The 26,295-nt window shown below is 43.2% G+C and overlaps 1 protein-coding gene across 1 annotated transcript in view; it reads left to right on the forward strand.

Moving 5' to 3' along the window:
• The window catches only part of LOC145400296 (multidrug resistance-associated protein 1-like), a 164,936-nt gene that overhangs the window by 108,909 nt on the left and 29,732 nt on the right, over positions 1-26,295 (forward strand). The window contains exons 18-23 of the mRNA XM_080272854.1: positions 5,405-5,522; positions 12,199-12,337; positions 12,928-13,129; positions 13,518-13,738; positions 21,953-22,042; positions 22,382-22,472. Of these exons, the coding sequence (XP_080128980.1) occupies positions 5,405-5,522; positions 12,199-12,337; positions 12,928-13,129; positions 13,518-13,738; positions 21,953-22,042; positions 22,382-22,472 (861 nt within the window). The remainder of the gene's footprint in view (positions 1-5,404; positions 5,523-12,198; positions 12,338-12,927; positions 13,130-13,517; positions 13,739-21,952; positions 22,043-22,381; positions 22,473-26,295) is intronic.

The following is a 26,295-nucleotide window of genomic DNA, read 5'->3' on the forward strand; positions in this document are numbered from 1 at the left end:
GTAATTCCTTCCAGTAGATTTTACTGGAGGGTAAATAGATTGAGTCTGAGTTGTTAAACTACTTGGCTCCAGTAAGATCACCCTTTTGCCACAGTAATTCATCTTGAATAGATTACTGATTTAGTTTGGAGTTGATTCTGAGCATAATTATAATGGATGTGTGCACTCTGAAGCTTGACACAAAATATTAAACTGTCAGCAAGGAATGGGAGGAGGGGATTATTATTATTATTTGTTTTTTAACCCCTAAAGCCCACAAATCTCCAGGCCCAACTATCACCCCTGCCACAAAAAGGCATCAGTTTTTCATCTTTCACCAAAGGAAAATTTTCTCGTACCAATTTGAAGAGCATGAATTTTACACACCTGAAAATGCCAGTCTCAGTCCCATAGGCCTGATAATTACCGAACTACCGACCGTCAAATATAATAATAGTTACCCATCACGTCTGAATGAAACTAGGAAAATTTTGGCATATACATTACCTGTTTTTCAACACATGACCTTGCAAAAATCACCCAGATCAATATGAAACATATGCCCAGGCTCGAAACAAGCTGTATGAATGTGCATTAAAAAAGGGGAAAAAATTACCTTTGCATGTGAAATAAAAATATAGCGATTCACTGGATATATAAGTCATTCAATAATCTATTTATCTATCTATTGCCAGATGCCTCAATCCCGTTTGGGGTGGCCACAAACAAATCGCCTCCAAGTCGCTCTGTCCCCCGCCATTTCACTGCCCTGCTCCCAACTCACACACCCCTCTCTCATATACCTCTCCACCCCATCCCTCCATCTCATCCTCGGCCTCCCCCTCCCTCTTCCCCCCTCCACCTCACTCACATACACTCTCTTCGTCAGTCTTTCACCCTCCATCCTCTCCACATGGCCAAACCATCTCAGTGTGTTCCTCATAACGCTTCCTATCACATCCACATCCACACCACAACGCTCCTTTATATCCTCATTCATCAGCCTGTCTCCATGTGACTCCACAGGCTCCTCTTAAATAACTGCTCTCACTCTTGACTTGTGTCCTTCCAACAACGTCCAAGCTTCACTTCCATACGTTAGAGTTGGTATCACAATACTGTCATGTAGTAACTTTTTCACTTCCATGCTCACTTCCCTGTTTCTTATCACTGCTTTCAGAGAACCAGCAACCTTTCTTCCCTGCTGTAGCCTTTCACGCACTTCACCCTCCAAACCTCCATCCTTACTCATCACACTACCCAAGTACTTAAACGTACTCACATTTTCCAATTCCTCACCATCCAACCTGACTTTACATTCACTGACTTCACCTCTCTCAAAGACCATCACTTTACTCTTCCCTACATTCACCTTTAGATTCCGTTTCGTACACACTCTCCCAAACTCATCCACCAAGCCTTGCAGCTCCGCTTCGTCTTCACTCAACAACACAGTATCATCTGCAAACAACAGTACAGGGAGTTTCCAAACACTATCCTCTGTCACCAGAGCCACTCCAACATCCACTACCCTACCTTGTACCTCTTTTATTACCCCATCCATGTAAAGATTGAACAACCGTGGAGACATGACACATCCCTGTTTCAACCCAACTTTCAAAGAGAAAAATTCACTTAGTTCACCATCCACACGCACTGCAGCCTTCGCACCATCGTACATACTCTTCACAGTTTTCAACAACTTCCCATCTACTCCATATATTCTTAACACTTTCCACAATCCTTGTCTATCCACCCTGTCATATGCTTTCTTCAAATCCATGAAAGCCGCACACAACTTCTTTCCCTTCTCTAGAAACTTTTCCACTAAAGATCTAAGAATGAATATCTGATCTACACAACCTCTTCCCTTCCTAAAGCCTCCCTGTTCTTCTCCAACTAATTTCTCTGTTCTTTCTCTAACTCTGTCAATAAGTATCCTACCATACACTTTTCGTATTATACTAAGAAGACAAATGCCCCTATGATTACCACACACTTCTTTTTCCCATTTTCCTTTGTACAAGGGAATAGTTATACCTGACTTCCAATCCTCCGGGACGCTACCTTCCTCCCAGGCCAACCTGCACATCTTCCACATCCATTCTACTACTATCTCTCCCCCATGCTTCAGCATTTCACCACACACTTCATCAATTCCTGGGGCTTTCCCCGATTTAACTTTCTTCATTGCTTCCACAACTTCTATCCTACTGATTCCTTCCTGTCTTCTCACCTCCCTCCTTCTCCCAGCCATTCCCCAGCCACTTATACTCGCATTACGTCCATCCTCTATGTTCAACAATTCCTTAAAGTGTTCTCTCCATCTGCTCACCTTTTCTCCCTTCTCCACTAGTAATCTACCGTTTTTATTTTTCACTCCCCTGTTAACTTCACTTCCACCCTGTCTTACTCTTTTCACCTCTTTCCAGAACATTTTCTTACAGTCCCTCCACTTTACACTCAAATTCCTTCCAAATTCCTCATCCACTCTCTTCTTACTGTCTCTTAGTAATCTTTTCACCTCTCTCTTTCTTTCTACATATAACTCTCTCTTCCGCCTCTCAACTTCTTCCATGCCCCTATTTCTCATCCATTCATTGTATGCTTTCTTCTTTTGTGCCACAGTCTGTCTCACCTCTTCAGTCCACCATGCTGTTCCTTGCACCCCCTCCGACTTCTCTTCCTTCCACACACCACATCACATGCTGCACATATTTCTTCTGTAAATATCCTACACACACCTTCCACGTCTTCCATCTGCTCCATTTCATATTTGCCCAGTCGTTCCTCCGCTTCTCTCTTATACTCTGCCTTTTTCTCATCCCCTTGTAACCTTTCCACTCTCCTTGCAACTACTCCTTCCTCTCGTCTTTCCCTTCTTCTGTTCCTCCATCTTACTTGAATCCTAATTCTGGCCACCACCAAGTAGTGGTCAGAAAGTCCACTCCCCCAGCCTCTATAAGCTCTTGCATCCATTACATATCTTCGCATCCTTTCATCCACACACACATAATCAATCATTGCCTTCCTTTCATTCAGTTCACCACCCACCCTTCTCATCACTCGCCATGTATACCTGTGGATCATTTTATGCCTGAAGAGGGTATTGGCTATCACCAACCCCCTCCCAGCACAAATGTCCACTAACGCACTCCCATTCTCATCTGTCTCAGCAGGCACACCCCACTCACCAACTATTCCATCCACCTTCATATTCCCTACTTTACCATTCATATCACCGATCAAAAACACTCTCATTCCTTCCAAACTTTTCCATGCACACTTCTACATTTGTCCAGAACTCTTCTCTCACTCTTCTTGCACGATCTTGCATTGGTGCATCTACACACACAATCGCCCACATTTGTATTCCAACTTTCAATCTTACCCACACAATCCATGACCCAACTGATCCATACTGTCTTATGCTCTTCTTCCATCTTTTACTCACAACTATACATACTCCTTCCTTTTCCCTCTTATTCTCACCGACTCCTGCACATATACCCCATCCATACTCCCATTCTCTCACACTTTCTCCTCTCCATTTTGTTTCAGTTATTCCACATACATCCACTTTCGCACCCTCAAGCACCTGGACAATCTCTCTCTCTTTCACCTCATCATTCGCTCCCCTTACATTCCACATTCCGATAACCATGTCCTTTGTCCGGTCCTTGGTCGTCATCGTTTGGTCAGTCCTTGTCCGAGGTTTATTGTTTGTTTTTTTAGTTAGTTGTTTTCCGGGGAGGGGCACTAACCCTCCGTCAACCCTTTTAGTGGCCTTTTACGACAACCAGGGATACTGGGGGAGTATTCTTGAAAACCCCCCCTACCCCTGGGGGTAGGGGTATTTATTCATATATTGAAATGTATAAATGAAGAAAAATATTATGATAAAATAAATAAATGAAATAACTGAACAAAAATAAATTCTACTCCCAAGGCAGAATAAACCTAAGGCATATTATGTAAGAATATTAGGTTCTGCATGTAAATAATGCAATAAAATATATGTATGTTATGTAAAACGCTAAAAAACCTGTACTGATGTGTGTGTAAATGGTCAAACAGCAGAAATAATTTTTAAAAAATCGTCAATTGCAGGCCCTGTAGTCACAAAAGTTTCCCATCGAAAATGATGGAAAATGTGTAAATTATACAAAGACTAATATTCTTTGGCCAGTAACCTTACATAGTTAGCTAATAACAGATATAATACACATTGCATTGCATAAAACAGGTCGAGGGTAATAACATGGAAGTTAATGATGCAATGGCATGGTGTTTGGCTTGCTTGGTAACACGGTGCCACAGTGCGTCATTGTGAAGAGAGGGAGGATAGGGAGGAAGAGGGGGTGTTGGGAACATTAGTAGGGAAACAAAGCCTGCCTACACACACTAACCATGTAGTGAGGGTCTGGTGATGATTTGGGTGGGAGGTGACAGTCAGACGAGGAGCCAATGGAGAGGAGGGAGCTGAAGTGGGTGTGGGGGGGCCCTGGGAGGTGGAGGGGCCTCAATAGAGGGGGAATATGCCTGCTACACACCCCCACAGTGGTATAGAAGGGGTATGAGGGAGATTTGGGAGGGGGGGAACGGTGAGAGGAGGATCCAATAGGACAGAGGGAAGTGGAGAGATGGCGAAGGGGGATGGGGCCCCCCCACCACATCTAGGGGACCAGTCATGCCAGACACCACCAGATAATGTTGTTCCCATTTGCTAGTTTCCATGTACGTCATCAAAGAGGCGTGGCAACGTCTTCCCAGTTTTCTAGCTTACCTAGTTGAACTCTGTGCTTTGGACAGTTGTTTGTATTTTGTGCTGCCTTACACCAGGTGATGAATATGCATTTATTCAGATAGTAGTGTGAGTGGGTTAAGTAACCCACAAGCAGAATAAAGTATTCAGCAACACATTCATTGATCCTGCACTGTATATGAGATTAAGTTAACTGGCAGTGTAAATTTTCCATATGTAAAGAAATTACACATAAATGTCATCACTTGCTACTGAGCAGTGTGTTTAAGACAAATTGAATGCAAATGATGGACACATACAGATCATTCTTAATAATTTTATGAAGGAACTTCTCAGTGAATTCCCCAGATGTAGCTGTGATGGGCATTGGTGGAAAATCTCATTTTGAGTGGCACCTGATCTCACTATGCCACTACCCACACCCACTTGCCATTCCTTCCATTATTCCCTAACCATCTTTCTTGTTCTGTTCCACCTGATTTCGGCTTCATGGTAGAAAGGCTTGTCCAAATGCTGGTGGAAAGAGACTGGTAGGCCATTATTATTGACTGTGATGGAATGTGAGGACAAAGATGCCTCAGGGTGAATCCTAGGAGGTAAAAAATTACTGGAAATTTTGATGACGTATTTGATAATTAATAATATTATTTTTTATTCTAGATTTAGAAGACATAAAGCAGGAGCTGGAAAGCACACTTGGTAAGGAGCTAATTGAACGACAGTTGAGTCGGCACAAGAGGGAGAGTGAAAGTGAAAGCTTTTCTGATGAGAAGTCCAGGTCAGTGGATTGTAATCAACACTCTTCAGTTTATGTACTTTCCCTGTGGGACAAAGATCACTTCTTGCTTTCTCCACGCTGATCTCTTAGTTGTCTTTTGTTTTATTTCAAACCACTTTGTATTTGTGAGATGTAGTGGTATGTATTTGTGAGATGTAGTGGTATTACAGGTAGGTTGCGAGATCATTCTGATTTTGTGCGTGGTGTGTCAGAGAGAGCATGTGGAGATTGTCAGGCATGATAGAGTTAATTTTACAGGTGAGTCTCTTGAATGTGTGGAAGGGTTTTGTTACTTGAGAGACATGTTATGTGCTGGAGGTGGGGCTGGAGCTAGCTCTGTGGCTAGAGTGAGGAGTGGTTGGAAGAAGTTCAGGGAGCAGTTGCCACTCCTGACATTGAGAGGGCCCTCCCTCTTTGCTGAGGGATCTTCCTATGCAGTATGTGTTAGGAGTGTAGTGCTGTATGGCAGTGAGACCTGGGAAGTAAAGGAAGAGGATATTTGCAGGCTCAGATGTACAGAATTGACAGTGATTAGGTGGATATGCGGTGTGTCCATAAATGCAAGGCCTGGGGGGGCTAGGATTATGAAGGAAGAGTTAGGAGGAAGGATGGGACTGGAGTGTGTTGGTGTTGCATTGAGGAGAACTAGTTTGAGATGGTTTGGGCATGTGGGGAGGATGGGGGATGACAGCTGGATGCAGAAATTGAGAAGTCTGAACATTTGGGGTAGGGTTGTGAGAGGCAGATGGAAAATGACCTGGGACAAGGTCATAGTGTGACCTTAGGGATAAGGGACTGAATAGGGAGACTGCCAGAGATCAAGCAGTATGGAGAGCTGCTATTAGGTGACCAAGGTCAAAACATGCAAGCATGTTGTAACCCTTATAAATGAAACATTTATTTATTTATTTGCTCCTTTCATTATTTGTATTGAGTTCCGAGCAACAGTCTCTCCTTACATGTCCATCTGTAGCTTTTCAACAAAACATTTCACCTGTTTATGTCCATTTCTACATATTAATTCTAGCATTAGTGACTTATCTCTTCCTACATCTGTCCGCCACCCTTAAATTCTCTTCATAACCTTCTATGTGATGTGGTCTTGGGGGAAACCATCAGAATGGTTTCAGATGGACCTTATTGTCCCAGAATGGATGTTGATTTCGTGGCCCTTGGTTCATCTGAAGCATGAACCTGGTGGACTGCAGGCTTAAATGGCCCTTCTGCAGTCCTCCTCCTTCCTTTTAGGGGACAGGAAAGTAGTTAAAGGATATGTAACTAGGCAGTTGAGCTGCCCACTTATATCAGTGCCACCACATGAAGGTGGGTGTCCTTTTTGAGCACCAAAATGGATGATGATGATGTTGTTGTTGTTTAACCCCAGTCTGTCTGGCTGAGCAGACCTGTTAACCCTAAGGAACAGCTTTTGTGAGGCAGTCGTAGAGGTACAGTACAACACATACAAAGCGTAGGGATCTGGTGCCCTCTTGTGATAGACAGCACCTCACCTGGGTTGGACCAGGGTCCTTCCCATGGCAAGGTACACTCAATCAAAAAAGTATCGGTGCACTGGGGGTATGATGCCTACTGAAAAGGTTCTAACAACTGCTGACGTTACCAACATCTCATTGTGTATCATCAGTGTCTGTCTATATAAGCATTACATTTGCTATATGTTTGCAAGTGGATATTTGCTAGTTGGCGATATATAACACCTCCCGACATCAGGGCTACCAGTGTGTGGTAGGTTGGATACAAATATTTCAGTGACCTTCGTTCTGTGGTCCCAAATGTTTCACGCATGTTATGCACCGATACTTTTGTGACCCAGTGTACAAGGAAATATGATAAGGTTTGGCTCCTGGGTGGATACTGCTGCTGCTCCACCTGGAGTGTATAGCGACACCATGTGTAGACTTTGTGTCAGCACTCCTGAATGGATGTTAAGGGCCTTTAAAGGCCTGAATGAAACCATATGAGTTGCAGCAGTATGTAGTTGACAACTCTTGTTTAGTGAATGGTCAGGAATGGTTCTGTTCCACATGTATTGGTGAAATTTTGTTAGAAAAAAAGTAGGTAATATGTAGTAGTTAAAAATTTTGGGTCCATGATTGGTATGTGAGTGGATATGTGAGATAATTCATTGGACATAATATGGATAGTTATCGTTCTCGGATAAAAATGAAACCACGTGTTGTTTCCTCTTAACCCACTGCGTCCCAATAACGTATGGATATGTTGCAACGTTTTGTCATGGTGAGTCCCAATAACGTATCCATCGTCATCATCATTGTCATCCGGACCTCCTTTCCCGCCCTAGGGGAGGGTGAGGAGCAGCAACGTCCAGACAGCCCAAATCTGCCCAGTCCAATGGGCCACGCTTCCATTCATTCATCATTCAAGCCCCCGGAATCCTGGCTTCATCAAATCCTTACGTGTTGGTATTGCGAGGTCTGTCATGTGCTCATTTGTCAAATTTTGCATGTGATTTTTGACATGTATATGCGGGACACCTTCCTCTACACGCCGCCAGGCGGCGACACTGCCTTACCCCGGGTGACCCACTCCCTTCACACCATTGTCTCGGCAACTCACCTGTTAGCAGTGACCTGGCCAGTAAAGACGTGTCATGCCATAGTACGAAATTATAGGCGAGAGTGAGTCCCCAATCGATGACGATGTGGAGAACAAAGATTACATGGCGCCAGAGGAAGAAGCGATGAGCTAATGTTGCCAAGGAAGGTGTGGTATGTTGATGTGTTCAATTAGTGAAACAGCTTATATCGCCTATATCATTGTTGTGAAAACCAATATATTCTTGTACTACATATAAATTCATACCAAATGAACAAATATCTACCTATTCTGAGTGGTTTGCAATAGTTACTGCTACCATAGAAAACGCGACACCCGCAGTGCAGCTCCAGAGAACACAGTACAGTACCAGGTGTGCAGAGGGTCACCTGTTTAGACCACTTCAAGCTCAGGTGTGCACTTTTTCTCTGAATTGCCATTATTTCTCACAAAAAGCAGAAGTTTGAGGGGGGGGGGGGAATCAGGATGGAGGGGTCAGTGGTGAAAAATAGGTTGGGACATGGCGAGTTAATGTATCCTCATGGTACAGGTGTGGTTTTCTGTGGACTAGAATCTTAGCCATGTGCTAAAACCAGCTAATTGCTGTGCACTTCCCAGTTTTTGCTGGAAACTGTTTGTAAAAAAGAATCTTGGATGTGTAATGAAATTTATAACCCTTTGAGAGCATCAGCCTGGACTTGAATTTATTAAACCTCTAACTGAGTTTTGTACCTAAGACTGATGATTTTATGGCTGTTTACCAAGCATATAACTACAGTAATCACTCCAATATCCGGATCAATAGAGCCATCGGTAGGTTCGGATATTGGTTTTGTCCGGATATTGGGCCCCAGCTTATGGACTTGTACTTACGGACCCTAACACAGAGAAACACCTATACAACTCCCTCCGGACATGCATAGCACCTATTTAACACCCAAATCACACCAATAAGGCACATAAATGACTGAAATAAATGCAATAGACACATAAAATGTGGGTTTAGAAGTATGTTCATACATTAATAAACATTCTGGTACTTATGGACTCTAACCGAACCTAACCTAACCGAACCTAACCGATCTCTGAAAAACCCATTCCTACTGCACATGCATGAGGTAAGTTTAGTATGGAAAGAAGTACAGTATGACACTTTCTGGTAAGTATAGTATGGGAAAAAATACAATATGAAACATTCTGGTAAATATAGTATGGAAAATAGTACAACATGAAACATTTTGGCTACTTACAGCAAGTCCCTGGCCACCTCGATGAATAACCGCCTCCTCTCGGACTCTGACAGTAAGAACGATTTCCTGAAGCACTTGCACTACACTCTTCCTGAAGTCTTGCACTGAACTTAGTCACTAACACACAGAAGTCCGTTCTTTTCACAGTGTTCACTTTAGTCCAAATAATGTTCCATTAAATGTAAGTGTTGCACATTAACTTTTCCCCAGGTTTTTTAAGTTTCCAAAGCCAAAACAAAGAAGGTTAGTTACGTTAAATTTCTTTTCTACTTCGTCTTTTCTCCCAACTTGAAAACCTTAACACAACACAATCGTTTTTTTCACTGCACAACACTCAAAATTCCCCGTGTGGTCTAGTGGAGAAGTTCTTGCTGTTTATTCACTGTCAGAGCCCGAGAGTATCACTGGCAGGCGTCCAAGGGGTGCATCGGTGCATCGGTGGGTAGTGGTGATGGCGTACCGACTACAGAAGACTCTGAAGACAGCCGCAAACTCACGTCGAGCGGTGACTCCACTGTAGCTGATGTGCTGGGCTGTGGCTCGGAGCATGAGGGCCTGTCTTGGGGAGGCAACGGAGTGGAACCAGGGCTTGGCACAGCGGGGGTCACGGGCCTGAAAAAACTGTCAATCGTTGACTGACGCAAGGACCGACGATTCTGGCGATTGATGATGCGCTGTCGGAAAGCACGCACTTCCTCCACGAGTCCCAAGGGCCCCATCTCCCTGTCGCAGTCCGGGTGTTCCAGGTAGTCTAGGACGAACTCTAGATGTTCCCGGAGTGCGCTCAGCTTGGGGATGGCTGGAGTAGTGTCCTGCTGGGCGGAGTCTGCATCATCATCGCCTTCGTGCCGGAATCTTCAAGTTCGGGACTGACACCAGCAACCGAAGACGCGATCTCGATATCAGACAACGTCTGATACCCAGGATCGCCCTCGTCGTCATCAACCACTCACGAACATCGTCCACATCAACATCGTCGCCGTGCAGTACGCAGCCGTGCATGGAAGTCATCCACGTCAAACCCTAGGAAATCGTACTCCACATCTGTTCCGAGAAGAAGACGAGACCAACCATTTTCAAGAGTTATCACAGGGACTTCCTTCCATGCACTAGCCCAGTTGTACAGCGCAGACTATATGTTTTAGCGGCGAAGGTTTTCCAAAGTCCGCTTGCCTCGAGTGTCACGTCCTTCCCTGCGCTCGGGTCCTCGTCCTCGAGAACCACCATCACCTCGTCCAGGAACTTCCGACGGTACAGGCGCTCTTTGTTGCCACGATCACTCCTTGGTCCATTGGTTGAATGAGAGCAGTCGTATTAGGGTGGCAGAAACATGCACCTAATACGGCCATTCTCAGCAACCAAGTCCTTGTCGCACGGGTGGGCAGGTGCATTGTCGAGGAGAAGGAGAGCCTTTACCTGGTCGCGAGGAATTCCCAGTGTCTTCGTCTGGTAATGTATGACCTCCTTGACGAAGTGATGGTGAAACCAGTCTTTGAAAATCACAGCTGTGAACCATGCTTTCAAAGAATGGTACCATACGACAGGAAGGACATCCATCACCCCACGAAGGCACAGGCTGCTTTGCACGGCCAACAATAACGGGCTTAAGCCGGCGCATGCCGTTAGCATTGGCACAACACAAAGCAGATATCCGTTCCTTAGAAAGCTTGCGGCCAGGTCCACGCTTCTCCGTCTCATCGGCGAGAGTGTTCGTTGGCACCGAGCGATAGAATAGGCCAGTTTCGTCAGCGTTATAGACTTGACCGAGAGTGAGGCCTCCCTGTCGATCAAGCCTTTCACCTTGTGCCGAAACTCGTCCACTCCATCCTCGTTAGCGTCCAATGCTTCGCCATGTGCTTTACGGTTAGTAAGGCCATGTCGCAACTTGAACGCGAAGAGCCAACCCTCGGATGCCTTGAAGTCTAGGGCGTCGTGAAGCCTTGCAAACTTCTCAGCAGCAGCCTTCAGCTCCGTTCCACGTACCATCACACCAGCTGCACGTTGCTGTCGATACCAAATCAACGTGGAGCGGTCGATCTCTGCATACTTGGGAGTAAACATAACCTTCCTCTCCACGTTGCGTTTGCTTCTCGACGAGAAGTCAGCCGTGTACTGCATGAGCTTGTCTCGGGAACGCTTGATATCAAACAAAGTCGACCGGGCCAGGTTGAACTCGCGGAGAATGCGAGAGGAAGACCAACCCGCATCAACCTTCTCCAATATCTCCCGTTTCTTCTCCAGAGTCAACACCACTCTCTTCCTTTTCTCAGGAGGCGGGGCCATCATCACACACACTAAGAGTAGGGCAGAGAGCAGCAGGAGGCCTTGCAGCAAGTACGGCACCACCACAAAAGCGAGCACGTGGGCAGCCATGACGAAGAGCGCAGGTCCAGTCGCGGTGAGAGACAGGCGGGAAGTGGGGAGGATGCAGCGGCGCTCTATCGGACGTCGGAGGAATGACGAACCAAAACAATGCTCTCACGCGGCGCGCGCGGCAAGTTCAAATTACGGACGGCAAAAAATCGGTTTTTTTTCCAATTTTTTTGGATTTTCGGACCATTTTGGGAATGTTTGATCCCAGGACGATAAGGTTCGGTTAGTGGGGATGTTCGGTTATTGGGCGTCCGGATATTAGAGTGATTACTGTACATTAATCCATATTGCATTACCTCCCAGGGTCAAGGCTAAACATTCATCCATTACTGCAACATTTATACCGAGTCTCTCTCTCTCTCTCTCTCTCTCTCTTTCTCTCTCTCTCTCTCTCTCTCTCATGATGAATGATGAAGATGGTATAATGATGCATACATTTGAGAAATATGCTAATACTCTCTTGTATATAATTTTTGCAGTGATATGAGATACCGTAGGATGAAGAAGCCAAGTGAATGTGAAGCAGTAGAACTTCTCAGTCAGAAAGAAAGAGAGGAAGGGCGGGTTAAGAAAACTGGAGAGAAGCTGATTGAAGCAGAGAAGTCAAAGACAGGCAAGGTTAGTCATAGGTGATTTAGCTTAAGCCCATATTATCTGAAACTACCGTAATAGGCAACAAGTGAGTAGAGAGTAATATTGGCCATCATGCACTTAAAAGATGGTGTAGTATAGTTAGCAGTGATAAAAATTTTGTTTAATAAGCTCTCCCACAATTTGTTTGATCATCATTGTCTTATGATATTAAAAATTTATGTATTTGAGGAGTGTAAGTTAAAGTGCTATTTAGTTATAATAAGTCGGATAATATTTTGTACTTTTCATTAAAAGTTGAAGTGATAGAATTGTGCCATTCAACCCCTACAGCCTGAGGAGATGTTTCCTAATCAGAATTTTAATACAGTATCTCTCTTCAACCAAAATGAAATAAAGATATGCCTAGGTTGAAAGATTATTGAGGCTGCCTGGTGAGGTGTTCCTTAAGCTGAAGAAAATCCTTTGGCAGTTGCTAGAATTTAATAATTAACATGTTCCTGGGCTGAAGGAGTTTACAATGCAGGATTAGCTTAGTACAGTATTGAATTATTCAGCTAAATCATTGTTCTTTGCTTTGAAAAGTAATGCACAGTACAATCTTTCTCCACGTCAAGGTTGGTTTAGAGGTGTACAAGTACTACAGTGCAGCAGTTGGTTTTAAGTACTTGGTGTCGGCACTTGCCCTGTTTGGTATGGCACAGACATGCATTGTTGGGTCATCCATCTGGCTGTCTGTGTGGGCTGTGGAGGAATCAAATGACCCTGCCACCAGAGATCTTTACCTCGGAGTCTATGGTGGTCTGGGAATTGGTCAAGGTCAGTTTTAAAACAATGAGGGTTGGTAAAAGACATTAAGTCACTGAAGAAAAACAAACTTCCAATGGCTACAGAAGAAAGGAGAAACCTCAAAAGGCTATAGAAGCAATATTAAACTTCTTGTGATATTATAGTATGGTTGCCTGCGTGATCATTGTACAAACAAGTTAGTTGTTTCCACAAGTTGTTGTCTAATTTAATTCCAATGCCTTCTGTGAACATCAGTGATAGCTTCTCCCACACTCCTTTTTCCTTTTATTGTATCAAAACCTCAAACAGCCAGATAATCTTTTGAAAGTGAATATTAAGGATTACGCTGATGGTTGAAATTTTGTATACAACTTTTTGCATAATGAAGTCACTCATATAGTTGTATATAATATTTCAGCACTGTTTGGATTGGGAGCTGATATGTTAATAATGTACCGAATGATTACTGGTGCCTGCAGCATCCACCAGTGGCTTCTCTCCACTACGTTGAAGTTACCACAGGCATTTTTCGACACAAACCCAGTTGGACGCATCACAAATAGATTTTCAAAGGACACAGATGCAATAGATGAAACTCTCCCTAGAATCTTAAATGATTTATTCTGGAGCTTCTTCGAGGTAAGTTAATGATGTTTGTATTGTTTTGCCAGTTTTCGTGAAGTATTACATGTGGTTAAACAAACAACAGAAGGAGGTAGCATTATCACCTTCCTCCATCATAACAATCCCTTCACAAACATCAGACATAAAAGCAAAATTCATAGGCTGAAATATGCAGAGATGATGATGATGATGATGATGATTAGGTGGATATGTAGTGCTTCTCTGAATGGCACATCTGGGAGGTTTAAAGTTATGAATAAAGAACTTAGAGGAAGGATACCTAAAAAGAATTACAGTAAAATCCCTTTAAGTTAGCACAATAGGGGTGGAAGCCTTGCCGAGTAAACCAAATTGCTGGCCTATGGTAGCGGTCAGCCTTCTCCCCCGAAACCCCGTGTTTACAGACAGGAATAGGGTGTAATCCAAGCATAGCGAGGGCCTTGTGGTAGGATATAGAGGTGTTAAGGTGGCTCATGATCATTTCTGTACAAAATTTACTCAACTTCCCAACTTATTTCTTGACTTCATGCTAAAATAAGACGAGTGTTGCATCACAGCGACATGACACCTTGCCGAGTTCGGTTTTCCAATAGATGGCACACTGCTGACTAAAGAGTACTTTTTCCGTTTTTTCCATCCAATCCATTCATCCATCATCCAATCTAGTGTTGCCCCATGAGGAGCATAGGAGCCTGGGGCTAGGCAAGAAGGTCCTGACATTGAAGATGAGAGTGACTAGCCTCACTTGTCCCTGAGTGGCATTACGGGAGCAGTAAACCCCAACGACCCCTTGGATATAAACCTGCACCGGCTCGATCTGACTAGAGCGCCTTAAATACCTAATAAACCACCCTGCGCCATAATTTGGTAATATGGTTACCACCCAGCCTAGTAAATGATTTCCTGGTGTATAGGAAGCCATTTGGCTTGTCACTATACTTTTTATTTATTTATTTATTTATTTATCATCATCATCAGGACCACTTTTCCCACTCAAGAGCAAGGTGAAGAGTAGGAACATCCAGGCAGCCCAAATTAGCCCAGTCCAGTGGGCCTCGCTTCTATTTACTCATTATTCAAGCCCACGGAATCCTGACTCCATCTTTCATCACATTCTGTAGCTTTACATAAACGTTTCCAATAGAGTCAGTCTGAACGCTGTCATGTAAAAAACGGTGCCAAATCCTTGATCATGCAATTCTTCTCACAACATTCATCCAACCAGCTCGATCTCTTGTCAGTCCCTTAGCCTCACCGACTTCCATACCTCTCTTCCTAATACACTTATCCACCATATCCCTCCACCTTCTTCCTCCCTTCTTCAGATTTGCTCAGATGTACCTTTTCCACCACTATTGTTATCCATTTTCTCTACATGACCATTCCATCTCAGTACATTCTCTTTGACTCTGGTGTCCACAGACTTCCACTCTCTGCGTCTTTCACGAATCACATTATTTCCTATCCTATCCACTCTCTGTACTCCACATACATTCCTCAGCAGTCTCACCTCCACTGTTCTTACTCTTGACTTCATTTTCATGCCACACCATAGTCTCACATCCATATGTTAAAGTTGGCACTAACACTCCTTCATGTAAGCCTCGTGCAGCAGCAGCACTCAAGCCTCTGTTTCTCATCAAGGCCTTCATTGTACCAGCTACTTTCCTTCCTTATGTCACTCTACTTTCCAATTCTTTTGCACATTTTCCTGTCTTTTCTATCACTGTACCCAGATATTTGGACTCTCACAAATTCCAATCTCTCTCCATTCACTGTAACATCACACTGGGAGTCACCTTCTTTCTCGATATTATCACTTTACTCTTTTCTGCATTTACTGTCAAGGCACGACACTCACAGACATCTGCAAAACTCTACACTAATCTGCCAAGTTCTTGTGTGGTACAGGTATTTGCAAGTAGTACTGCATCATCAGCATACAACAAATTTGAGATATTCCATCCATCACCAGTCATCACCAATGTCATCTCTCTCTCCACTACTCATGTTTACTTCTCTCATCATCCCATCCATTTGTACCCTATATTGAACAACTATGGGGACATCACACAGCCTTGTCGCACGCCCACATTGATTGTGACCATTTGCTTGGATACCCATTGACTCTTACACATGCTTCACTACCATCATAAAAACTCTTGACGGCACCAAGCAGCTTACCATCTACACCGTACATGTGCAAAACCTTCCACAATCCTTCTCTGTCTACTTTGTTGTATGCTTTTTCCAGATCCATAAATGCCATAAACACCTTATAGTCCTTCCCACCAGCCATCTGCATTATCTGTCTCAGTGCAAATATTTGATCTACACATCCCCTGTGTGATACCAACTCTGACGTATGGAGGTGAAGCTTGGACATTGTTGGAGGGACACAAGTCAAGAGTGAGAGCAGTGGAAATGAGTTATTTAAGAGGAGCCTGTGGAGTCACATGGAGAGACAGGCTGACAAATGAGGATATAAGGGAGCGTTGTAGTGTGGATGTGCTAGGAAGCATTAGGAGGAACATACTGAGGTGGTTTGGCCATGTGGACAGGATGGAGGGTGAGAGACTGATGAGGAGAGAGTATGTGAGTGAGGTGGAAGGGGGGAGGGGGAGGCCGAGGATGAGATGGAGGGATGGAGTGGAAAGATATATGAGAGAGGGAGGGTGTGAGTTGGGAGCAGGGCAGTGAAATGGCGGGGGACAGGGCGACGTGGAGGCGATTTGTTTGTGGCCACCCTGTATGGGATTAAGGCGTCTGGCATAAGACAGATAGATAGAAAATTATTTTGTACTTTTTTTTTTCCCCTCCTTAACACTTTGGGATTCCAATGACGATTTTGATCATCATTTCAAATCCAATCTCAGAGATTCCTTATGACGCTTTAAATCGTCATGTTAAGAGACTTTTGTAAAATATTCACCATGAATCGCATTTACGTGTCATAACAAAGAGACTTGAGCATGACGTCATGGTATGGTTGCTCTATGTGTGGCAAGTACTGCACAGCTGGTCTGACTCACGGCTTTGTTTCTTTATCACTTTATTCTTAGTGAATATTTTTCTACAGCAAAGTATAAATTTTTTGGTTTTTGCCTAACTTCAACTCGTCACTTTGACTTTTTATTTTCTTTGTTTTCCTTTTTTGAACATGCTACGATAAAGTACAACTGTTCAGCTTCAAAATAACACCACAACCAGCATCCTATCATAAAAAGTGTATTTACACTGACCAATCAAAGAAAAAGATTGCAAGGCAAATATGCAGCCAAGTCTGAAATAAAATTGTGCATCGCTTTCCTTTCACTCTACCGTGCAATAAAATGCAACAATTACCATCATCATCATCATTGTCATCCAATCCTACTTTGCCCTGTGAGGATTATAGGAGATACTCTGTATATCATTGTAAAGGTAATTTATTGTAGTTTAGCATGGTTTAAATCAGATTTACATATCTATTAGTTTTTTTTTTTTTTCCCCTACAGCAGGGTATAAAATTTTTGGTTTTCACCTAACTTCAATATGTCATTTTGACATTTTATTTTCTTTGCTCTCCTTTTTTGAACATACTGTGATAAAGTACAACTACTCAACATTAAGGTGACACAAAAACCAGGGTTCTACCATGAAAAGTGTATTTACATAGAGGGATCAAAGAAAAGTATCACGCTGCAAAGATGTGGGTCAGTTTGAGAGTGGCTGACATCTAGCACAGACATAATGTGCCTGGCCAAGGAACCTGATAGGGTTAACTGACTATGTGAGTCTATAAAGTATTTGTCTAGTTGGAAAGAAAAATTACAGTATTAAATAGTACATTTTACTTGTGCTGAATGAGGTATGCACTCTTTATCAGTGCGTTCAAGTTTAAATTCATGCATTATACCAGTAATTCATTTCACAGTATATTCATTGTAAAATGGCAGTTCACATCTACTGACAAAGCTAGAGAGACATAACATCCATCAAACTTCAGTGGCAGAGGTAAATATGAAATATTAAAGTAATTATCAGTATTGCAACTGTTCAGATCTGATATACAGACATTCCTTGTTATGAGTCAAGGATGTATTTTTTTTTTTTTTTTTACCCCCCTGGTTCCGTAATTTGAGGGATTTTGTTACATCACCTCTCTAATTTATTGGGATGTTGAGGTATGCTTTCATGTGGCGGGGGGGACACAACCTGGCCGCACTATGAGGTGGTACTACTACTCTGCGACCAGGTTGTGTTAGGAAGAATACTGCCACCGTATTCCCTGCGTGTCGTAAAAGGCGACTAAAAGGGGCGGGGTGAGGGGACTAGGGACCCCCTCCTCTGTTTTTTAGTTCCTAAAAAGAGACAGGCCAGAGAAAGGGATGGGGGATGGAGTTATCCCCGTACCCTGAAGATTGGGTCTATGAATGTGCGTGGATGTAGTACGATTGAGGCTAAAAGGGAGGAGATTGGGAGTATGTTTGTGAGAAGAAAGTTGGATGTGTTAGCTTTAAGTGAAACGAAGATGAAAGGGAAGGGGGAATCTATGTTTGGAAGTGTGAATGGAAGATTGTCAGGTGTTGATAGAGGAAGGGCAAGAGAAGGTGTGGCCTTGTTAGTGAGTCCAGAAGTACAGCAATGTGTGATTGAATGGAATGAGGTGTCATCGAGACTGATGTGGGTGAAAGCGAAATTTGAACGTGAGTTGTGGGTGTTTGTGAGTGCATATGGGCCTGGTAGTGAAAGGGATGAACAAGAGAGGGAGTCTTTCTGGAATGATGTTGATGAGTGTCTGCAGAGTTTTGGAGCGAATGTGAATGTGGTAATGATGGGAGATCTGAATGCTAGAGTGGGAAATGTAGCAGTTGAAGGCGTAGTTGGTATGCATGGTGTGCCTGGAAGAAATGAAAATGGGGGACGAATGATAGCGATGTGTGTTGAGCGAGAGATGGTGATTGGGAATACGCTGTTTGAGAAGAAAGATATTATAAGTATACATGTGTGAGACAGGAGGGTGGAAGGGTTGTTGATAGAGCTTTGATGGACTATGTGGTTGTGTCTAGGAATGTAATAGGAAGATTGTTGGATGTGAGAGTTCTGAGAGGGGAGGGTGGAGGTATGTCTGACCACTACCTGGTGGAGGGAAAGTTAAGAGTAGGTAAGAGATGGGTGAGAGCTAGGAGGGTTAGGTGTGGCAGGGAGGTTTTGAAAGTGAGTGAGTTGGATAAAAGAGAGAAAAAGATAGAGTATCAGGAGAAATTGAAAGATGAGTGGAACGCAGTGAAAGATCGGGAAAATGGCAGCGTGGAGGAGAAATGGCAGTTGTTTAAGAGTGCTGTGGTGGGGCATGCAGAAGAGGTGTGTGGTGTGAGACGTGTGGGTGGTGGTGTAAGAAAAGGAAGTGAATGGTGGTGCGAGGAAGTAAGTATGGCTGTGGCTGAGATGAGACGTGCATATGAAGTGTGGCTGCAGAGGAAGGATGAGATGTCATATGAAAGGTATAAGGAAAAGAGGAATAGAGCGAGAAGGGCTGTGCGTGATGCTAAAGTAGCAGCAGATGAGAGGTGGGGTAGGCGGCTGACAGAGAATTTTCAACAGAATAAGAAAATGTTTTGGAAGGAGGTGAAAAGGGTGCGAAAGGGAGAATCTGGGAAGGAAGAACGAGTAAAATCAGAGGATGGAAGGATGTTAATTGAAATGGATGCCGTAAGGAAGAGATGGGCAGAGTATTTTGAAAGATTGTTAAATGTAGAGGAGGAAAGGGTGGCTGAGATTGTGGCGGATGGAAGGGTGCAAGGAATAAATGTGTTGGGAGAGTTGAATGATTCTTTGATCACGAAGGAGGAAGTGGAGAAGGCAGTAAAGGAGATGAAAACAGGGAAAGCTGCAGGTATGGATGGGTGTGCTGTGGAATGCATGAAGGGTGGTGGAGTGACTATTGTTGACTGGTTAGTAAGATTGTTGAATGTGTGCTTTGAGAAAGGTATGGTGCCAATTGACGGGGCAAGTGCTTGTGTGGTCCCGTTGTATAAAGGCAAGGGTGATAAGTATGAATGTACTAGCTTTAGGGGTATAAGTCTGTTCAGTGTTGTAGGTAAGGTGTATGGTAGAGTGTTAATTATGAGAGTTAGAGAGGGTACAGAGGGAGTGATTAGTGATGAGCAATGTGGCTTTAGGAGAGGGAGGGGATGCGTTGATCAGGTGTTTGCTGTGAGACAAGTATGTGAAAAGTATTTAGCAAAAGGCAAGGATGTGTTTTGGGCATTTATGGATTTAGAGAAAGCGTATGATAGAATTGATAGGGAGGCTTTGTGGACTGTTTTAAGATTGTATGAACTTGATGGTAGGTTACTAAAAGGGGTGAAAAGTTTTTATGTAAATAGTAGAGCGTGTGTAAGAGTGGGAAATGCTGTGAGTGATTGGTTTCCCGTGAAAGTGGGGCTGCGACAGGGATGTGTGATGTCGCCTTGGTTGTTTAATATTTACATGGATGGTGTTGTAAGGGAGGTGAATGCAAGAGTTTTAGGTGGTCTGAGTCTGGTAAATGTTGATGGTGGAGAGTGGAATCTGAAGCAGCTGCTGTTTGCAGATGATACTGCACTGGTGACTGATTCAGAGGAGAGATTGAGACAGTTGGTAGAGGAGTTTGGAAGGATGTGTGAAAGGAGGAAATTGAAGGTAAATGAGAATAAGAGTAAAGTGATGAAGTGTACGAGGTTGATAGATGGTAGGGGGATGAATATAGTTTTGAATGGTGAGTTGCTTGAGGAGGTAGATTGTTTTAAGTATCTAGGGTCACATGTTGCTGTGGATGGAAGAATAGATGCAGAAGTGAAGTTTAGAATAAATGAAGTAGGAAAGGTGCTGGGAGGAATGAAAAAAGTGTTTAAATGTCGTTCGCTTAGAATGGATGTAAAGAGAAGGCTGTATGAGGGTGTTGTGGTACCAACTGCATTATATGGGGCTGAAACATGGAATATGGGTGTAGCAGAGAGGAAAAGTTTGAATGTAATGGAGATGAGGTGTCTGAGGAGTATGTGTGGAGTGACGCGTATGGATCGGGTGCGAAATGATGAAGTGCGAAGGAGAACTGGAGTTGTTCGGGAGATGGCTGGTAGAGTTGAGCAGAGGGTGTTGCGATGGTTTGGGCCTATGGAGAGAATGGATAATGAGCGATTGGTGAAAAAGATAACTAGATCTGATGTGAGAGGTGTAAGGCTGAGAGGAAGACCACAAATAGGATGGATGGACAGTGTGAAGAGAGCGCTGGATGCGAGAGGGATGTCTGTTGAGCAAGGAAGAGTGGCTGTGCGTGACAGAAATAAATGGAGAGAAGTTGTGAATGAATAAGTGATGACTCAGCCCTGAGGGGATATTCTCCCGCATTTTGTCTGATCAGCTAGTCAGGTCAGGTGCGGGTAAGGGGATGGGTCTGTTATGATGTGGCAGGGGTAAACCAGTTCTGCTGTCGGGCCCTGCTGCGGATGTCACTGATTGCATTGCGCAGTTGACCCTTGTGCGGTGTGGTGCGGTGAGGATCTGTCTGTTCTCCCCTTTGGGGCTAAGATGTGAATGAGTGTGTTTGAATGGATGAGTAAATGGAGAGTGTGTCGTCCTGTCTCGGCTACCTCCCTTTCCTTGGGGGAAGCAGCCTAGGTATATAGATAGATAGCAACTGTTCAGATCTGATATACAGACATTCCTTGTTATGAGTCAAGGATGTATTTTTTTTTTTACCCCCCTGGTTCCGTAATTTGAGGGATTTTGTTACATCACCTCTCTAATTTATTGGGATGTTGAGGTATGCTTTCATGTTACGGCACCTGTATAACTGATGGTGGAGTTGTCTGCTGTATAAACACCCTTGACTCCCTTGTGATATCCCGTAAAGAAGACTGTGGATTGGGAAAAGGGAATCATCATCCTGCAGTCCCCAGGGCTCATATCCAAATGAACCTAGAGCTATAGCTACTATAAATTAATTTACCATGGACTTACTGGCAAATAATAACTTTAAAAAGTCATTGTACACAAACATTGCTTACAAATGTGTAGACTAGGAAAAGGGAATCCTCATGCTGCAGTTCTTAGGGCTCACATCCAAATGAACCTTGAGCTATAGCTACTGCTAATTAATTTGCCATGGACTTACTGGCAAAAAATAGCTTTAAAAAGTGAATGTGTACAAACATTGCTTACAAGTGTGATAAGGTTTGTACACATGAGTTTTCATTTTTCCAGGTTGTGGCAACATTATTTGTCATCACATATGCAACTCCAATCTTTGTGGTGATGATGGTGCCTACAATGATCATCTATTTCTTTATCCTGGTAACTTTAAAACTTTTACTTTTTCACCTGTATGATTATGTACTGTGTTTTGTGTGTGAAAAGAAGATAAAAAAGAATACTGAATTGTATAGCATAAAAGATAAGTCATTTTCTTTGAAAAAAAAAATATATATATATATATATGCATTCAGATTTCATTCTGCATTGTCGATGAAAGCTACAGAAATCATATCTATTGCTGAACCTTCACTTGCACATTTTTCAATTAGTTTTATTTACATCTTCATGACCTCTGATCTGAAAAACAGTAACAGTAGCTAAATAATTTATCAGAAGGTTTGTGCTTACCAAAAAAAGTACTTTTTATTCTTTCGTCAGATGATTTATGTGGCGACATCAAGACAGCTGAAACGTTTAGAATCTGTCTCTCTCTCCCCCATCTACTCACATTTCCAGGAGAGCATTCAAGGTGAGCTTGATGTATGTATAAAATGAGGTGCCTAGCTGCATAAAGGCATAAGGCAATATGCAGCTTATGTTTCATTCATCTTGGTTCACAAATTGAATGTCAAAAAATACTTAGATAAAATCAGCATGGAATAAGTCTCTTATTGAATTAAACCATGTACTCATCCATCCATCATGTATTGCTTTATCAGGAACATAGGGACCCAGTGTAGATTACTTAGACAAGAGCTCATATGGCCCACACCTAGTTGGAGCACCTTAAGTCAAAAGACCACAAGAGTGTCTAGAAATTGTGTGAGAGCATTGGGATTAATACACTACAAAAGATGTAGTGCTGCCCCTGGGTGACTGCCCTTTCCTCCCTTTCTTCCTTCTTTCCTTCCTTCCTATTCCATCTTTGTTTCCTTCATTCTTTCCTCCTCCTCCTGTCCACAGATGACTCAACACTGAGTTACAAAACACATAGTTTCCTATACACCAGAAAACCAGTCACTACACTGGGTGGTAACCATGTGACCAAATTATGGCACCTGGTGGTTTAGTGGATAATTAAGGCACTTCAGTCAGATTGAGCCTGTACAGGTTTATATGCAAGGGATGATTGGGGTTTATTGCTCACTTAGTGCCGCTCAGGGATGAGTGAGGCTGGTCGCTTATCTTGAATGTCAGAACCGACTGGCCCAGCCCCGGGCTCTTGCACTTCTCATTGGGCAACACGGGATTAAATGACGTATGTATATATCATGAAGACCCACTCTTGATCTCCCTGTGAGATCATCCAGCGAAAAGGAAAGGAGTAAAAGGAACAATGAAATGCTTTTCATAGATTAATACACAACTGGCCAGATGTGCTAGTGAAGAGTAACCCACACATAGCAAGGTTGGCAATGGAGGATGTGAGAGCCTCCCTGATGCTTGCTGCGTTAGCTAGCCAGTGCAGTTATTTTGCTGCCAGCTGCCCTTTTTTTTTTTTTTAATGTTGATTAAAATCCCTAAGATATGATAAATATTGTTGATGTGTTTGTAATGGATGTAAATATGTCATCATATATGCACTGGTTCTGGTTATACAGTGTAGGGGATCAGATGTAAATTCACAATAAAGCCTCCTTCTGACTTCCCTACCCATGGAAGGTATGAGTATCCAGGAACATGGAAAAGAAAGTACTGAAGCAAGAGAGAAGTTACAGCATGCCCAGTCATATGGTCTAGATGTCATCCACCCATTATTCATAATCGTCGTCATCATACCAACCTCTTTTTCTCACTGGGGACCAAAAAGAGAGAAAACATGTAGGGGGTGAACTTATCATTGGGCCATATACTCATTAACATCTTGTTCAAGCCTCTGAAATCCTGGCTACACCTTGCAGATGTAACCATCCACACACCACTCAGACTGTCAGTCAATTGATGCCTTGCTTCCTGGTAAAATATCCCCCCCCCTTTCTCTCTCTCTCTCTCTCTCTCTCTCTCTCTCTCTTCTCTAGAACTGCATTCTGAAATACTTCCAATATTCCCTCATCAGAATGGAACAAGCTCACATGATAAACAGTGATGTGGTCATCAGCCTGCTGTATTTGAGATCTGCAAGCAGTCCCCTTTCCCCTCACACCACAGTAATCTTATTTCATGCACCTCATATGTTACTTCAGAAAGCATCCCTGGAGTACCCTTCTGTAATACAAGGTTTTTGCTGTCAGCAGGCTTCTGGTTTACATTAGTATATGATATCAAGAGCAAGGTACCAGAGCCAACCCACCCCTGAATTACATCTTGTTTATGTTTCTGCCCGGAATCTTGCTAAGGCTGTTCATCGCATGCTGAAAATAATTTCATCTGTACTAAATGCTCACAACTCTCTAACTCAAATTCTTCCTGTTCCTTCTGGCACCTTGCCAAAAACCTCTCTAACAACTTTACCTCATCATCCTTCCCTCCTCTTTTCTAATCTGATGGCTCTGTAGCTATTTCTTCTACTGATAAAGCAGATCTCTTCGTTCAGACTTTCTCCTCCAATTCCACCATAGACGATTCCAGTGCTGTTCCTCCATCACTTCCCCCGTCAGACTTTCTCATGGCTAACATTAAAATTTCTTCAGCTGATGTATTTTCTGCCATCACTGGCCTCAATACTAACAAAGTATATGGACCTGATGGAGTCCCTCCTGTTGTCCTCAAGAACTGTGCTTCAGTGCTTACACCCTGCCTAGGCAAACTCTTTCGCCTTTGTCTGTCAACTTGTACCTTTCCTTCTTGTTGGAAGTTTGCTGTCATTCAGCCAGTCCCAAAGAAGGGTGACCATTCCCAACCCTCTTACTATTGTCTAATTGCTTTAACATCCTGTGTCTCAAAAGTTTTCGAGTCAGTTCTTAACAGAAAAATTTTAAAGCATCTTTCCTATCGCAACCTTCTTTCTGATCGTCAGCATGGGTTCCGTCAGGGGAGCTCCACTGGCGATCTTCTCACCTACCTTTCAGACTCGTGGTCATCCTCCTTTCGGGACTTTGGAGAATTCCTTTCCATTGCATTTGACATCTCAAAAGCTTTCGATCGAGTCTGGCATAAATCTTTAATTTCCAAACTGCCCTCGTACAGTTTCTATCCTATCTGTGCCTTCATCTGTAGCTTCCTTTCTGGTCATTCTATAGCTGCTGTTGTAGACGGCCATCGTTCTTCTCCTAGATCTGTCAACAGTGGTGTTCCTCAGGGCTCTGTCCTATCACCAGCTCTCTTCCTTTTATTCGTCAATGACCTTCTGAGCTGTACAGCTAACCCTATCCACTCGTACACTGATGATTCCACCCTTCACCTTTCCATTCGGTTCCCGCAAAGTCCATCTCAGCATTTACTTCAACAAACAAGGGATGAGGCTGTGGCACACCTAATGTCTGACTTGGCTCAAATCTTTGACTGGGGTAAAAATAATCCTGTTTTTAATGCATCAGAAACTCAGTTTTTACACCTATCAACCTGTCATAATCTTCCATAGGAGTATCCACTAATGTTTAATAATATCCAGCTCAATCCTGCATCATCCTTGAACATGCTTGGGGTTTCATTTACTCGGGACTTATCTTGGAAAGATCATATTGCATCTCTCGTATAATCTGCTTCCAAGAGATTGGGTGTGCTAAGCCGACTCCATACCTTCTTTACCCATGCACAGTTGTTGACTTTATACATGGGTTTTATTTGCCTCTGTTTAGAGTACAACTCTTGTGTGGGGAGGCTCCCCACATACAGCTCATCTCATTAGGGTGGAGTCAAAGCCTTTTTGTCTAATCAACTCTCCTCCTGTTACTGGCTCTCTTCAACCTCTGTCTCTTTGCCGCACTGTTGCATCATTATCTCTTTTCTGTCATTACTTCCATGGTCACTGCTCCTCTGAACAGTCTGCTTGCATCTCTCTACCTCTAGCACCCGTCGAGCAACAAACTCCCATCCCTTTTCTGTCCAACTCTCTAATGCAAGAGTTAACCGTTACTCCCAGTCCTTCATTTATGCAACAGGTCAACTATGGAACTGTCTCCCTCTGTCTGTATTCCCTACTTCCTATGATCTCCAGTCTTTCAGACGCAGTGTGTCCAGGCATCTCGAAATGAACGGATCCTAAATTTGGCTCTCATTTGGATTGTTTTTGTTTTTTCATGGATGGAACAGTCTGTGGGCTCATGGCCTTTGGTTCCTTCTTTCTTGCATAAAAAAAAAGAAAAAAAGAAAAGGAAAAGAAAAGAAATGGAACTCACCCTATTTTGTGATAAATTAGAATAGATTATGATGATTGGATAAAGATACATCATTACAGAAGTCTGTTTTCATAT

This window comes from Coenobita brevimanus, chromosome 51, assembly GCF_032717465.1.
Source record: "Coenobita brevimanus isolate Jiangsu-jjx chromosome 51, ASM3271746v2, whole genome shotgun sequence".
Classification (NCBI taxonomy): domain Eukaryota; kingdom Metazoa; phylum Arthropoda; class Malacostraca; order Decapoda; family Coenobitidae; genus Coenobita; species Coenobita brevimanus.